Source organism: Macaca nemestrina, chromosome 10 (assembly GCF_043159975.1).
Source record: "Macaca nemestrina isolate mMacNem1 chromosome 10, mMacNem.hap1, whole genome shotgun sequence".
In the NCBI taxonomy this organism is placed as follows: domain Eukaryota; kingdom Metazoa; phylum Chordata; class Mammalia; order Primates; family Cercopithecidae; genus Macaca; species Macaca nemestrina.
Window position 1 is genome coordinate 60,689,619 of NC_092134.1, and position 17,681 is coordinate 60,707,299.

The 17,681-nt window shown below is 33.5% G+C and overlaps 1 protein-coding gene across 3 annotated transcripts in view; it reads right to left on the bottom strand.

Annotated features, from left to right (window-relative positions):
• Positions 1 to 1,893: 1,893 nt before the first annotated feature.
• LOC105473361 (thyrotropin releasing hormone degrading enzyme) overlaps positions 1,894 to 17,681 on the bottom strand; it is a 428,124-nt gene continuing 412,336 nt past the window's right edge. Inside the window, exons 18-20 of one of the 3 annotated variants that reach the window (XM_011727148.3) lie at positions 15,475 to 15,556; positions 13,606 to 13,776; positions 9,376 to 9,461 (exon numbers count right to left, since the gene is read on the bottom strand). In XM_011727148.3, the coding sequence (XP_011725450.1) occupies positions 13,609 to 13,776; positions 15,475 to 15,556 (250 nt within the window). In that variant the 3' untranslated portion in view covers positions 9,376 to 9,461; positions 13,606 to 13,608. Of the gene's footprint in view, positions 9,462 to 9,486; positions 12,599 to 13,605; positions 13,777 to 15,474; positions 15,557 to 17,681 lie in introns of those variants that run through there. The other 2 variants (XM_011727149.3, XM_011727150.3) reach the window with 2 other exon arrangements.

The following is a 17,681-nucleotide window of genomic DNA, read 5'->3' on the forward strand; positions in this document are numbered from 1 at the left end:
AACTTCCACTGTTCTTTTTGCAATGTCAAGTAAAAATACAGTGTCTGTGGCAGAAAAGGCTCAGTGCTCATCTGGCAGGTCACATGAGAGAAAAAGAGAAGGGAGAATAAAGTAAAAACAACCACCACAACAAAAGACAACTGGAAAAGGAGTAACATTTCAGATGACAATAGTGTATAGTAATAGTTTATGGTGTGTTTATCTCTCTGAGTAACAACTTTAACATATGTCATTCCTGATCTCCAATGTCAGGCAATTGTGAAATGAGTAGCAGAAAAAAAAAATTGTTTTATTCAGCAGAGTAAAGGTACAGTCATTTAATGGAAAACGCTTCCAATGGGAACCTCCTTTTTTAGTGTTTTTAAATTTTTTTTTTTGTATTTTACTTTAAGTTCCACGATACGTGTGCAAAACAAAAGTTAAAAATTTGCTATTGTTGATAATAGTAGATGTGAAATTATTCACCCTCATTTATATAGGACTAAAGGGGAAAGGGGGTGGTAAGATAAAGCGGGTGACAGCAGAAAGAGTCAGAACCAGGAAAGATCAGGCAGCCACGTGGATGGCGCCAGACGACTCAGATTTATACTGTGGCAGTGACATGTCAGGGCAGTAAAGTCAATTGTCCAAACTTCGTGTTTGCTTTTCACTATTAAGCTAATTGAGAACATGTTTTGACTTCCATATTTGATGAAGAATGCCAAATAATAGTATGAGCTTAGATTCTTGAAAAATAGGTACTTCCGGTAGTATTCTGTAATTAATGTTCAAGCTACTTTATGCTTAATTTGGTACCTCCTCTCAGGGGTCTTGAATGCTATATATTAAAATCAGGTGTTTTTAAAAATGCTTAAATGAATGCCCCATGCCAGAGTCTTTTTTAGTTGGTCTGAAGTGTGACCCAGGCATCAGCATGTTTTAAAAACAATTCAGGTGAGTCTAATACAAAGTCAGGGATGCGAACCACTCTATCTAGCCAATGTTTCTTGAAGCGCAGTCTAGATGGATCACCTCCGCCAGAATCACATACAATCCATGTTCAAAATGTAGATGATTATATACTACTCAACACCTACTGAGCCAGAATCTATAAGCTCCCGTGTGGGTTTTACAGAGTACCCTTGCTATCATGCCAGTATAATTCACCATTCATTTGACAGGCTCTCCAAGTTAAGATGGTACCCATCTGATATTTTGCAATAGCCATTTTCTGACTTATGTGATTTTTCTGCAGCACAATTTGGACAGGGAAATACATAATATATATGTGTATGTGCTGTTGGGGATATATACACTTATGTATATGTAATGTATGTGTATAAGATTATATATATATATATACTATATGGATATTTTATTATATATAGTTATACATAAATATATGTATATATGTTATACATGTATATGTAATGTAGACACTACTGGAGATATATAAATACATATGTACATACAAACACACACACTCACACACACAACACTGTCTATATCCCTTAATAGAAATATTCTTTGCTCTGGCTTGGAAAGCCTTCTCTTTCTTACTCTCATGTTCACGGACGAGAGGAGGATTATCTATGGCTGTATAAAGTATTATGGGAAAGGCTAAAATGAGTGGCTCTGCAAATTCAAATTCTAATGCTTTCTGTCTAATCCTTAGAAAAAGAAAAACCCAGAGACATTGAAAATATATTTTGAGTACTACTTATGAATCATGATTATATATATTTTATAGCCCTGTTGTTATTGAAAACTGTTCTTGAAATTCAGAGCCTGAAAGTCTGTCGAATGCAGAAAACCTATTAAAAAGCAATCTGAAATGCATTTCAGGTGAAATAACTTTTTACCAAAGTGCAGATCATTTCATTTATTCTAAAGGCATATAATTAGAAAGAAGAATAAATTGGTGTTCTTTTTATTTTTACAATATAGCACAAATACATACGTTTTTATTCTAGCTTCAGAATGTGTATAGTCTTGAAAAAGTCCATCTCAGGATAATTTCTTTTTCCATTTGCATGGACTTCTACAATATATATACTCAAAATTTAAAAAATGTATTTTCAAGTGAAAAAAGAAGCATTAAAAAAACAGATGGTATTATTTATTTTGGCCTTATCTGCATGTCAGAAAATTAAAACTTTTTAAATTGTGATACATTACACATTACTGTATAAAATTTGATTATCAGAGGCAAAATTCATATTTGTACTGCTTAAAATACAGAAGACAAATTTTCTCATTTAGAAAAATTAATTTTGTTAGGGCTTGGCCAGAATGGAATAAAAATTTCATGTTGAATACATACTAATTCAATTTTTACTGAATAATTTTAAAAGCATTAATTGGAAACATCTATCTACTAAACTAACAAAAGGTCATTTATTTGGTCAATGTTTTATTAACACTCATTTACTGAGAGAAGTTACTTTTTAATTCTTAAATCTTAAATATTAGAAAGGAAAAGTACTTTTATATGGCGTATTTTAAATAAGCCTGTTCACTTGGGGAATGGATTTAGGAAAATAAATTTTATTCCTGAGTAAATTTAGGTTCATTCAAAATAGTTCATATAATATTTTTAAAGATTATCTAATAAAGTCAGTGGTGTCCAGAAAGCCAATTACAAAAGCTCAAAGATAGAATTTCTCTTATTGTTCCAGTAACTAGACAATGCATAATACAAGTCCTAATCTTTTTTAGTTTTTCAGCCCTAATCTGTTTTTGATATTATCAAAATGCAAAGGAATTAAAATATAGCAATGAAAAATGATAAATAGCTTTATATGTGGCAATATATAGGTAGCATTCAAAAGGATAATGTAGAATTGCTGTTACACAATGTTTTGAAGGTAGAATACAACATTTGAGGAAAAATTCGCTCAAAAATATTTAGCATTTGAGAAATGCTAGTTAATAAACCTATTTTAAATAAAAGTAAATAGCAAAAAACTTAATAATGAATGTTCTCACCCAGTAGGTCATAAGCTATGTAAAGGTGGGAACAGAATTGTTTACAAGAGCAAATGCAATACTGTGAACATAGTAGAGGTTAAAAGGGTAGCTACTAAATGATTAACTTAAAAAGTAAATGCACTGTACATTTGAGGCAGATGTTAACTCCATTGTAATATTTTCTATAAAATGTTTCACTCTTTCATTTACTTACATGACATAAGAAAAATGTATGTGATGAGAAGTAAGTTGACCTGTGTAGAGGCAAGTCAAAGCATTTATCTTAGACTGTATCTTCACACAGCAGACCCGTTGAAAATGTAAGTTTAAATAAATTAAGCAATTGCAGTCCATCTATACTTCTAAGCAGAATGACAGAGATACTTCTCTGACCTCACTACTAAGCAAAAGGAAAGTTCTGGCTAGACTAATGTGTCTCCTCCACGTGCAAAGACAGAAGTTTAACCTTAACTTTGTGGTCCACTGGTAAAATCTTTGCAATTTATTTTGTCTTTTCACTTATTTTTTTCATGTGTGTGGCTCGTTGGCTGAAATATCTGTTAATTATCTGTTATAACTTAAAATCCACTACACAACATGCTAATGTAAAATGTTTTCATGAAAACTTGTTATGGAATGTATATAGCAACTTTGTTAAGAAATGAATGGTAAACCAGAATACACAAATTAACATTTCTTTCGAAAGAGCCAGTGACAATGATGAAGTGTGCTAAGTATCAATTCAAATCTGCTATAGAGAATGGTCTGTACAGATAAACATTACGTTTTCATGCATGCTGAAGACACATTAATGACTAGTTTGAGCCATATAAGGCTTGAGTTTGCAGAGTTTTGAATCCCAGCGAATACCACTAATTAATCATGTAAACTGATAACAACTCTGCCTCCATCTACTCTTTGGTGAATTAAATCTAATGACATTTCACAGGGTTATTAATTGAGATGATACCTATAAAGTGCCTAGCATTCAGCAGGCATTCAAATTTTTGTAGCTTCCCTTTACCTTAACTTACTTAACATTAATACAGCACAAACATTTAATTCAGAGCAAAAGAATCAGTCATTTTGTTTTCTTTTCTCTTAGTACATTAATAAATGAACTAGGAATGTACAAAAGATAAACGTCTTCAAAATACTATCCATAAAGCACTAAGTATTTGAAATAAAAGCTGTTAAAGTGGTATGTTTTCAAAATCTGGGGTAAAATCATCAACTAGTGGGGCCAGTTGTGAAAAACCTATTTAAAAAACAAAATGTATGCAATGGCATATATGTAGTATAGTTAACATTAGAACATATATTTTTAACAACTGTTTTATTAAATATTTAAGACAGTTTGAAAACTTTCCTTATCTAAACTTTAAAATAAAATTTCACAAAATAAAAAATAAAAACTACTGAAATACATTTTTGTTAGACTTTTCCTGAATCTATATCACATTAAATAAAATACTAATTTCTTAAAAAACTTCTTCATTAGTTCAAATCAATTGAACAAAAGGTTGTTCTTATATAATTAAAATTTAGGATTCTAGAATAATTTACAAGAACATTTTTTCATAAGTTCACATATACTAATTTCAACAAATTATTGCTTAGGATGAGTATTATTTAATCTGCTTTAAAGAATATATAATTAACTTAAAATTAACACATTGTGAGATATCGATAGTATGCTAAAACTATTTTAGAAAACTTGAACTACTTTTTCATAAGTAGATTAAAGTATTCCTGCAACTTACTAATACTACTAAATTGTTCAAACAGCTTTTCTTAAGGATAAATTCCATCTCAATTTATATTACAATTATTAGAGTTTAAACTCTATTATTTGATTATAATTTCAAAATGTAACATATTTCTGTAAAACACAATTGAGCACTAGGAAATCAAACAATTAAAATTATACTAAGTATCGTAAAAGTTTTGAGAACTAGTGTACAAAAATAGTTGTATAATATTATGTATACCTAAAAATGATTTACTTCCCTCTCTGTAGCAAGGAATTATTTTTCCTGTTGCCCTCTTTCCCCCGGTTCATTATTTCTTTTTCTTTTTCATTTATTGTGATATGAATTCATTCCTTCAGGCCATTTTCATCTCTGTATTCCTTTCCCTCTCTAGGTGCCTTGTGAAATAAAAGATGCTCAATAAATATTTCTTTAAGTATAGTTATATATTGTATCAATATATAGCTATTAGTGTCAAATGATAATTTAGCTATGATCTCTGATAATGAAAAAAATCAGTTGTAAGAATTAGTTTTCATTATATGTGCTTTTACTACTTCTTTATTAGGTGTACACGGTTACTTCATGAGAGTACCCAGGAGAATAAGCAAGCTATTTTAGGTTCTCCAACTTCTTAGAAAAGAATTCCTTAAAATTCTAATTGCCAGTAGATTTTAATTAAATGTATTACTGTAAACTTCCTTAGGGATTCCTTTACTGCATCTAATCCAGTAGTACTAAAATTGCATTGTTTTTCAAAACTTAGTCTGCATAGATTTATAGACATTTTATCAAATATTATTTTTACTGATTTAGATGCACACAATTATCTGCATTCTGACCATCTGTTACCACAGACAGAATTTATCAGATAAATTTGTGTTGAAAATTAAGCAAATTATCAGTACTTTAAGGTTATGTTTAAACAATGTTCAGTAAAAGACAGGAAATATAATTAATAAACTAATGAATTAAATTCTTTATCCCAATATTTGATTACTTATACTGACCAAACTGAATCATAACATTTCATCCAGTTGTTTAACATCCTGCAAATTAGAAATGCAAAAGTTAACAAACAATGTAATTATTGTAAATATATTTAATTGTGTATTTTGATGCTGGTCTAGTATTTGGAAAATCTCCGACTAATGCAATGGATAGAGATATTATCAACATATATTTATATTTTAGTGGGGAATGATGTTGTGATAGATGTAGGTTATCATATTGGCTCCCAAAATAACAACATTGTGATTTTATTTTATTTTTTTAGAGACAGGTTCTCACTTTGTCACCCAGGCTGGAGTAAAGTGATCATAGCTCACTAGAGCACTGAACTTTTGGACTTCAATGATTCTCCCACCTCGGCCTCCCCGGTAGCTGGGACAATAGGTACACACTACCATGCCTGGCTAAGTTTTCATTTTTATTTTCATAGAAATGGGGTCTCAATATGTTGCCCACGCTGGTCTCCAATGCCTGGGCTCAAGTGATCCTCCCACCCTCGACCTCCCAAAGTGCTGGGATTACAGGCATGAGCCACTGTGCCCAGCCCCATTTTGAAGTTTTAAATAGCTCATGTTGCTACCTGAGCCCCAGTTTTCTCATCAGAATATTAGGGCTAACAACATTTATTATGTTTTTGTGATAAGTCAAATAAAACAAAATGTGTAACAGTTCTTTGAGAAATCAATGCATTTTATCAATACATGGCATCATCTTAATAATACCCTCACAAGATATTATAGTTATAATATTTGTAAATAATACTATCACAAAAATCTCAGTCCTATGATATAATTGTTCTGGAGACTATATAAACTAATGTGAGTTTATGACCCAACTAAAATACATGTTATTGAAACTCAAGAATAGACCTAGTATTGTACATATTAGCCTTAGAGGTTGAGATTGTATATTTTAGAAACTTCAAAGATTATAGAAAAATTTTAAGAAAAAAATGTGTAAAAATGGAGAAATCTTTTTATTTACAAGTTACCTGGAAATGTTTAATACTCGATGTGATAAATAATGTTGCCCTTTCTAATTGAAACTACTTGTTTTGTACATATATTGGCGCAGCAAATTGCTATGGCTGGAGGTTGGACACTTTCAACAGTTTGTTATTTCATGCATATATATAACTTGTAAAACTGACAAAAAAGAAAAGATAAAAACTCTAAGTAGAAAATAGAATTTTATAACTACATTTTACAGATTATTCCAAGAGATATCATTGGTTATTTTATTATTTTGAAAATATTACTTATTTAAACAACTAAAAAAACCGGTAAAGCCTGATATAGTTTCAACATTAGAAAGAATAAATTATTGAAAAATATGTAGAACAAAAACACCATCTTAATGCCACTGATACCACTATACTGTTGAACAAGTATTATATGAGGTATTGAACATTGCACATAATTATACAGTTAGAATTTGAGATTGTAGATAAACCAGTTGTTCAAGGCCACTAAAATACTGAAAAAGGATTATGATTATTAACAGTGGGGAGGAAAATACAACTATAAAAGCCCTTCAAACTCAAATCTGGAAATGGTAATTTTACTCAAAAATATACCACAACTACTAAGAGGTTTTAGTAATTCATGACACAAAGCAAGACATCCACCTATAATTTTTTCTTATCTATTACATAGATTCAGTGGTGACATAGCACATATTTGGGACCTGCATTGCAGTGTGATATTTATTACTGTTATGTTTTAAAAGTTACCCATTTAATTAAGTATTTTGTAAATGTGATATGTAGTAACTGGATTTTATCACTTCTGATAAGTGGAAAAAGTTTAGATTTTATACTAAGTATTATCATGCCTATTCACATCATGTAAAATATTTAAAATTCATGTATTTTAATTGAATGAAGTGCTGAAAAATTTAGATATGACTAATAGGTATTACTTGCTTATATGATAAAATTCAATTTTAGGTGGTACTTTGTAGATTAGGAAATAGCTCTTCTTTTCTACTAATTTAAAATAATTCTATGGCTCTGATTTCTAAAATGTCTAATTATTTTCACTATTCAGTGAGTACTGTTAGAATATATTTCTTTCAATGATTTGTAAGATTTGGAGGAGTGAAAAACCTCCTCAGGAAAATAAGAAGTGATTTACAAACATTTGGCTATGTAAAGTAGTTGCATTGTTATTTTATACTGGTAAACTTAAAATATGCTAATTTTGAAGCATCTAAGCAATGTTTGGAAAGCTGGCCTACTGGGTGAGAATACCATTTAAAAACATTTGTGTTACATAACACACAGCCATGAAAATGGCTATTCAAAATTCCCAGGTAGAACACAGTTGTCAGTGCCAAAAGAAAAGCTTTGCACATTAACACAAGAAAAGGAACTTTTCATCTTAAGGGATGGCACAACTGGCATAAAAGGTCATTAAATGCTAATAGACCCACTTGAGGTATGCTTGCTTAATGGAGGATTAGAACAAAACAGACTTAAAAACCAACACTCAGAGAATGTTTAACTCTCTGAACTACTCAACATAAGGTAGGAAAACAAGATGGAAAATAAATTGTTTTTCAGCACTAATAATTATAAGTTTACATAATTGTTTCATGCAAAAGGAACTCTGACAAAAATGATGGCAGAATCTATATGTAAGGCTGTCACAGGAGAACTGGAAGAGTGGTTAGTTTATACAAAAATTTTGTTTGTATTCATCTTCATGTAGTAGAATAGACCACTGTTCAAGAAGTAGATGAAAAATTCTTAACAGTTGAGAAATTTAGTCAGGACATAGAAAGAATAATGTTGAGATAAATTCCTTGAAGCCTTTTGCAACTGTCCTTAAGTTTATAAAAAGAGATAAATTTTCTTTGATCTGAAGACATTCTTTGTACATATGTAGTGTACAACATACTATATACATATGGGGCTTCCCTATGTACATATACATATGTATACACTATCTATATGCCTTTTAAAATGTATACACAGCTTTAACTCAAAGAAAATGAGTTAGCAACACAGTAATCATTGCCAGACAATTCAAGTGCTGAAATAAGTGATGTTCATCACTTCAAGGGCTATTTTACTTCTCACATTGCCCAAAATTGAGAATATCATTTCTGTTTTTAGTTTTTCTTTCATTGCAACACTGATTGTCATATATAATCTTTGTGCTTTTGCATAATGCCCATCCTGGATGTAACATATATTCACACACAACATTGGACATTTGAAATAAGCATGCTGGAACACAGGCAGGACCATATATCCATGCAGAGAATATTCTGAATATGTTTTTCTAAATTGACTGTAACATCAACATGCATCACTATCATATTTGGTCCTGTACAGCAAGGAATGTACAGCTGAAGCAATCATGGCTAGTTTCACTTGCAAGAGTTGCTTTAGAGAGGAACACCCAGTAGAGAAACAGAACAGAATGAATGAAAAAAAAATCCCCCAAAACCAAAAACTAAAAACTAAAGAAAAAAAAAAAATTCCTCCCACATGTTAACACTGAAAATCTGGCCATTTTCCATGTAGTACATTTTCCTCATTCCACAAAAAACGTGTCTTCTCATAAAATTCTGAGTTGAATTGTTTATAAGATACATATATTAGTGTCTTAGAGCTTTTCCTAACCATTGGAAAAGCTCATCTTGGTAAAGCATTTTCCAGCGTACATTGGCTTCGACAGTTTCCAGAGCTCGTGAGAAAGAAGCAGCAGCTACCCCATCATAGTTCTTCATGAAGTTCTTGAGCTGGAAAAATAAATTTTTGAATGGTAAATCTGCCTGTCTTAAAATGAACTCATGTCCAACATACATGAACAAGAATTTATTTAAAAAATAAAAAAACTCAATATATTTGAAACAAAATGCCACAACCACTATAGAAGACATATTTAATACTGTGGAGTGAGTTTGGTAACGAAATGAAATATGACAGATTATGTCAATTAGTTATGAAGTAATTGATTTTGGAACAGAAAAAAGAAGAGTGGACATTACAACTTAAATAGCTCCAAATTCAGCTTCATGTTTCACAATTAGATATTAAAACAGACATTTAATTGATTATTTTAAAAGCAGTTGATGGGATTGTGGCAAGGACAAGTTCTAACTTCAATGCGTATACAATGCACCAAGTAGCCTCAAACACTGAATATAAGGATTAAAGTTCACATTTTGTCAGTAGAGAGAAAATTATTTTTCATCTTCTCCAAATGAATGATATTGGGCTTGACATTATCTTTGATGTCAAGGAATACCAAAGTATTGTCTGGTGGAAAAAAAGCAATGGTGCTATGAAAACTGGATGATTAATGACATGGCAATCACCTGTGTAACTAGATTTTGAAATAATAAAGGAGGGATATGGTCTTATTTAGCTAGAGAATCTGAGCATTTAAGTTACAAGTTTTAAATGCTTTGCCATATTTTTGACATAAAATTTTATTTAGAGAGTTCACATACTCTGGAAATACTCCAAGATTTTACTTCAAGATTAAATACCAGAAGTTTTTCCTTTCTGTTTGATATATCTTAAGAAGCTGGCAACGAACTAACAATTGTGATGCTAATAGACAAATGTGAAAAATCAACTTGCAACACAGAAACATTATGTGGTGTAATTAGTGTGGGGTGTGATTCATCATATGGTGGGCGCCACATGGAGGATATGCCAGGAGAGAAATGCAGTGTATCAAGACTGGCTCAGGGGCAGGCAGAAATGGTGGTGGAGGACGGAGTTAAAATGCGGTAATAACTTTCTGAATTATTTTAGAAATTAGTTCATGGGCAGCTTAGTTTATTTATAAGCGTTACTTTGATTACACGATATGATGGGTTTTCTCAGAGTTTTTACTTTGCTTTCCTACAAAGCCCTTTGCCCAGCAGCATTAGCAATAGATAACTGTATCTCAGAGGTACATCCTTTAGAAGATTTCAAAAACGCCGTGATTTTATAACAAACATGTAAAATAGGCAATGTATTACAAACAATTATGGGTGTTGTCCTTAAAACTGATATGGCATTTGACCAAATTACATATATTAAGAAAAAAGGAAGAAGCAAAGGGATTGGAGTTAATAAATATTAATAAATATTACAGGCATTGTGCCATGGCAATAGAAATATAGATACACATATATATAAAGGGGAAGTCTAATGGAAGTACTTGACTCATAATTTTAAACTTTATCTGATTCACATTAGAATACATTTGTACTTATATATTTATGTTCAGATTCATCCAGTCTATATCCTTAAAGCAAAATGTAATACATTTTGATTCATTTTGAATTTTGTTTTATTATAAAATATGATATTGTAATGGCATTATTTACATGTTATAGGTCAATCATAAAAAAATGCTTATACTCCTTTTAAAGTATATTCTGAATTATTACATTTTTTCCTAGGCAGTCACTGAATACACCAGAGAGTCATAAATGACCCTTTAGCAACTTTAACTCTGTGGAGCATGCTCTTGGTTTCCTTATGAGATGGCAAGCCAGCCTAAACACATGAAGTAAAACTCTTAAGTCCTTCTCAAAGGCAAACTATGGGTTTGAATATGAACGTTTATTGACAGAAGGAGAGTAGGTTGGATTATCCTGCAAAATAACTCTCAATAGAAAATGTGAACTGGTGTGTCTCCAGAGATTCACTTCTTAAATCATGATTTCAGTGCGGTAAATACTCCCCTTGTGGGCTCAGAGAGTCTGAGGTGCCTCATATGCATCTTAAGAGGAACTTATTCATCAGAACACATCTGGCCTTCTTTCCACAGTTGCCATTAATTGATCTTATGCCTTGTAATTCTCCATAGCTCTGATATCCAACATGTGGTTGGAATTGCCTCTGACTGGCCCTAGTGCACACTCACAGTGCCTTACAAACCCCTGCCTCACTTTAGAGGGCTTGGGGTAAAAGAAAGGCAGTTAGCTTTCTAGTTTGCTTCTTTCTTTCACTCTCTGGTAGGATTTATGCTGCCATTTGTGGGCAAAGGATTACCCAGGTGCCAAGGCAAGAGACTGAAGGCACAAACTTTAGCAATATAATAAAGAAAATAGTTAGAATAAAGAATAGTTATAACACAAATTAGATATAGAAATGATCATGGACAATTATCAATCATTAGTATAAATATTATTAATCATTAGCTTTTAATATTACTCTTTGTTGCATTACTAATATAACCTAGGAATAACAGGCAAGCATAGGGTCAGGTGCCGAAGGGACATTGTGAGAAGTGACCTAGAAGGCAAGAGGTGAGCCTTCTATCACGCCCACATAAGAGCCGCTTGAGGGCTCCTTGCTCAAGTGGTAATGCCAGTGCCTGGGAAGGCACCGTTACTTAGCAGACTGCAAAAGGGAGTCTCCTTTCCTTGGAGGAGTCAGGGAACACTCTGCTTCACCAGCTTCTTGTGGGAGGCTGGATATTATCCAGGCCCGCCCGCAGTCATCTGGAAGCTTAAACCCCTCCCTGTGGTTCTGTGCTTCAGTGGTCATGCTCCGTGTCCACTTTCATGTTCCTGCCATACTCCTGGTTCCTCTTTGAAGTTCGTAGTAGATAGCGGTGGAAGAAATAGTGACAGTCCTTGATCTTTCTTATAATTGCAGAGAAGAAAACGCTGACATATGCTGCCTTCCGTCTCTGCTTTGGCTACCTGAAAGGGAAGGGCCCCCTGTCCCATGATCACGTGATTGCTTGACCTTATCAATCACTTGGATGACTCACCCTCCTTACCCTGCCTCCTTGTCTTGTATACAATAAATATCAGCACGCCCAGCCATTGGGGGGGGGGGGGCAGGTGTCTTGATGGGAGTGGTCCCCTGGGCCCGGCTGTTTTCTCCTTATCTCTTTGTCTTGTGTCTTTATTTCTTACAGTCTCTGCAAATGGGGAGAATACCTGCTAAGTCCCGTAGGGCTGGACCCTACATCATTAGTGTTTTTTTTGTTTGTTTTCTAACTATACCATGATACGCTTTTATTTTAAAATGTTGCAAGTTTAGGCACTTTTATAAAATAACATTTAGTAAAATGGCAATGTTGTTTGTGTTCCCTATCTTTTTAGCACAAAACTTTGAAGCATGTTTGTTAATTTTTCTATTAAAAAGATTTTAGCATTAAAATTTCCTCTTATTTCAGGGTATCCTATCATAAGATAAATTATTTTTAGAGTAGATTGTAAAACATAATATACTCTTAGTAACTATGTAAATGAATAGAATTAACTATTGCCCTATTATAAAGTTAATATCTTCAATATTAAAACTGTAAGTGTGATGCCTTCGATGCACAGGATCTATGCTCCTCCACAACAGTGAGGTATGTTAGGTTTAAAACGCAGAAAATTGGGCATGTGAAAAGATTGGTTAATGGTCATTAATGTGGAAAAATGGCAAGGGCCTCTGAGGTTCCAGAAGATTGTCTCCATTAGTTTAAAATCAAATAAATGACAGATTGCTTTATGGAGAAATATTGTTCAAATTGCTAGAGCCATTCAATTAAAATTAAAAGGAAACTCCAGTTTCAGGTACTAGAATTCTGTTTTTGGGAGAAAACCATGGAACAATGTAAGTGTCTTTACTGAATCCACCTAAAGCTGATGAGGATCATTAAAATCTGGAATGAGTTTTCAGAATTCATAAAGATGCTGATTCCCTTTTGATCTATAAACCCTTAGAAATAAGAATATGCCATATCCACAGGGAGGACATTGGGCTTTCTGCTTATGAGGTTTATGGGTTATGGTAGAATGCAACTGCATTCTCCTCAGCCTTTTCTATTTAAGAAAGGGAGGTTATCATCATAAAAACCAAAACCCCCACCCCATCTGACAATAGTGTTCCTCAATCTTATAGATGATGTAAGAATTAAAAAGCCCCAGGCAGCACCTGTTAAACTGCAAAGCCAGAGTAAATAACTCCAGAGTGAAGAGATTCATTCCTCATGCCACTTAGAGACTGCATTGTGACGTTAGCTGCTTTGTAGATAATGAAATAAAAGCCATAATTTAGTTTCAACTTTGAAATTATACCCTTCATCATAGGAGCACTTTGAAACATCTGAAATGGCAATTAAATAAAGTGTAAAAATTTAATAAATCAGTGAAATATGTAAGACAAAACAGTCAGTATGTGATAAAATCAATTAAATGTCTAAAATATTTTCTTTTCATGGCCTGGGTGTTACCAAGTCCAGGAAACTATGAAAGGCAGACAGAGTTAGAGGAAAGTAAGAAGAAAAATAGAGAAGGGATGAGAGAGAGGTAGGGAGGAGAGGAGATAAAAGAGAAGGAGAGAAGCACAGAGAACGAAGGGAGCAAACAGGAGAGAAGAGAAGAGGGAGAGATTTTGCTTTGTGCTCACTTCAATGGCTGCAGAGGTTGTGACTAAATGAGTCTTTCATTTCCAGATTATTGAATGTGAAATCATGAAATTAAAAGTACTTCATTTAAATACAGTGAAAAATGGAAGCAATCATTAATTTAATTGTTCTTTCTTTCTGTTTTTTTGTGGATATGAAAACAGTCCTTTCCATTTAGCTTCCTTTATTTAAAAAATAGTAAAATATGTTCCGGGGCGTTCAAATTTAATCCTTCAGGGTTGGGAACACACATAGCAGGGATAAAGACTGAATTTCAAATCATTACAATCAGAGACTTAGCTTAGCTTAGCTCATGGTGTGAAAGAATCCAAGTTAGTGCACGCGGGATAATCACAGGAAACTGGACAATATTAGAAGACATTAAGGATGGTGCCAGGGTTGATGCTTCTAGGGAATGGTGCTCAGTGTGATTAGCTGCGGGGCACAGCATTAAGCATTCTGTCAGTGAAAACTGAGAAAACCATCATTCTCAATGTCAAATATCAGCTATATTTTACAATGGAGAACAGGAGCACGAGAAAAGGCAATCAATGTTTGAAGCGTGATCCACTGTAATCAATTAAAAGAGCCTATATTTTGCTTATTTTTTCCTTCCTCCTTAACCCTCTCCCCATTTCTCATCTCTCTATATTAGTAAGGTGACTTAATGGCAAAACAAACAAACAAAACTAGCTGGCTTAAATTTCCAAAGTAATAAACCAGAAATAATATAGTAAGGAAATGTTAAATACTCCGTAATCTGGACACCAGTCCTTAAAAATCAAGTTTATTTTCATTAATGAAATTCATTTGTGATTGTACCAAGCAGTTTTAAAACAATTTATTAATCTCAATATGTATTACCAGATATGCTCCTTTCTACACATAAGAATTTGTTTCATTTAAGAGGCTACATAGCACAAAGCAATATTATTATGTACAGTAGGTCCATTGTCTGTTTAAGGCTGACCACAAAGCAGTGAGACCCATGGTCTGTATCTCAACACCAACCTTCGTCCATTATACAAATACTGAGTCATTAACAGGATGGTTTTGTTGTTTGGTGAATCCTACAGTGGGTTAATAGAATCATTTGAGGAATATCTGATTGGATCAATGATCTCTGAAGTGGACTGTGGATCTACAGGTTTGAAAATTATTACATTCAAACATTTCTTGCAGGCCTTTAATGTTTGATATGTTAAAAATACTCCTTGCAAATTATGAATTGAGTAGTCTTTAACGTGTGTCTGTGTGTGGGGGGGGGTGCGGGGGGGGTGTGCATGTGTAAGTAAAAGGAATGGATATGAATCTGTTGGAAAGAAATGACTGAAGTAAATGCATAATTTCAAATGTTTATAAAAGAAAATAATTAGACCTTATCTTAAAATATTTACCTCTTTGAGTTCACCTTCAGTATTAAGAAATTCTGTGACACCACTGATAAGTTTGGAATTCATAAACAATGCTTCTCCGTACCTCAAAAGAAAAAAAGAATCTTAATGTTAATGCAGGTAGTAATCACAAAAATATTACTATAAAGATTTTTTAGAGTTCTTCTCAAGGGTTCCATTTGATCAATGTTGTCAGAGACGGCCAGATCTCTGAGCACTCAAGTCCATTTCTCTAGGGATTTGGGGACGGACAGACAGTTATGGCTATGGGATATCATCAGTTCCCACCTAATATGGCTCACAGTGTTTCAGAGAAGTCTGAGTTGTAGCAAATTTTTTAAAGGAGCCCTCTATAACTGGATTTAGGGATTAACAGTATATTTCCAAGGCAAGGCCTGAGAACAAAATCTTTTAAAACTTTCAATCACAAAGCAACCTAGCTCACTGGAAGGGAAAATGATTCCAACAAAGGCAAGAGGAGCTGCAGGATCAACTTGGGCACTGTCAGATCCTTTGGTATGATTAGTCATAATTGACACTGGCATTTTCATATTTTATTCTTACAAACTGAGGCAAAATGCATTCTCCAAAATGCTCTCCAAAATATTAGCTTTTTCACGGGTACATTAAAGTATAACATCTACTTGTTCATTTGGATTGCCTAATCCTTGTACCACAAACACAGTTACTTGACTTTTCACCCAAGGCAAGGAACAACTTGTGTCAGTGAATTGAAAAGAATTCTCATTTTACTGATTTGTCCCTACTATGCTAAGGATACCTATCACAGGTCATCATACTTTTAGAACTAAGGTAAGTACAGTAAAAACAAGACTCTGGATTTTTAAAGACAAGGATCTACACACTGTTACAAGAGGTTTTCTAATGCTTCCGTAACTTGTGGGATCTTAAGTATCTGATATAAGATTTAATTTAGCTTCTGTAGAATTTAGTTCTCTCATCTATAAAATGAGAAGGCTGAACTAGATGACCACTGAGATTTATTATAATTCTACCATTGAACTATTCCACAGAAAAAAAAAATTAGCTAGGTAAAAGCAAGCAAATAGCCATTCAATAATAATAAAAGTGATCACTTTCAATCAGTATGTGGGTACAAAATTGTCCAACTATCCAAGCAAATAATATTTTTTTTTCTAAAGAGGTATTAGTTGCTTTTACTTATATTGTCCTGTGACGATAATAATAAGGTACAGTTTGTCCCTTGAAGGTATTATACTATCTAGTTGAAGAGTTTGACATGTAATCAAATAATTTCCATGTATTGTGGCTAAATGAGGTGGTGATAAAATTATACACAGTGCTCAGAGAGGATCTCTTTATCTGTAGGGTCTTGGAATGGCTTCTGGGAGGTAATGGCATCCAGATTGACCATGGAGTAGTTATGAGCAACAGGGAAGAATGTAATTTTAGGCAAAAGATGAACATAAACAAAGAGACGTGAAAAGACATGGTTTGTGCAGACAACTACAAGCAGTTTGATATTAACAGTGCATACAGGCCAAGACGATGGTTCACGCCTATGATCCCAGCACTTTTGGGAAGCCAAGGCAGGTGGATTGCTTCAGCTCAGGAGTTCGAGACCAGCCTGGGCAACATGGGGAAACCTTGTCTATACAAAAAATAGAAAAAAGCCAGGCGTGGTGGTGTATGTATGTAGTCCTAGCTACTCAGGAGACTGAAGTGGAAGGATCACCTGAGCTCAGGAGGTCAAGGCTGCAAAGAGCTGTGATTGTGCCACTGCACTCCAGCCTGGGTGACAGAGTGAGACCCTGTCTCAGGGGGAAAAAAAAAAAAAAAATTAGTCCATACACTGATACATTGTGAGCCTGGGGATTGAAGAACAAGACGCTGAGAAAATATGCAGAGGACATATTAAGGAGCTTAGATTATAAATCTCACTTAGAAAGTTTTATAGCAGGGAAATATCCCATTTGCTTTTCTGAAAGATTCTTGGGATAAAGGGAAGAGGCTAAAGTGTGTTTGTGTAATTATAGAGGCAGTGAGACAGAAGGCTGTTATTTTAAGAGTACTGGGAAGAGATGAGAACCTGCACTAGGGAAGTCATCGCAAAAAAAGAGAGGAAGAATTCAACAAACTTTAGGAACTGCTCAATTGACACAACCTAAAGTCTAATTGTTATATATGACAAGAGAAAAGGGGACGACTGTTAGACTTCCAGATGCTGG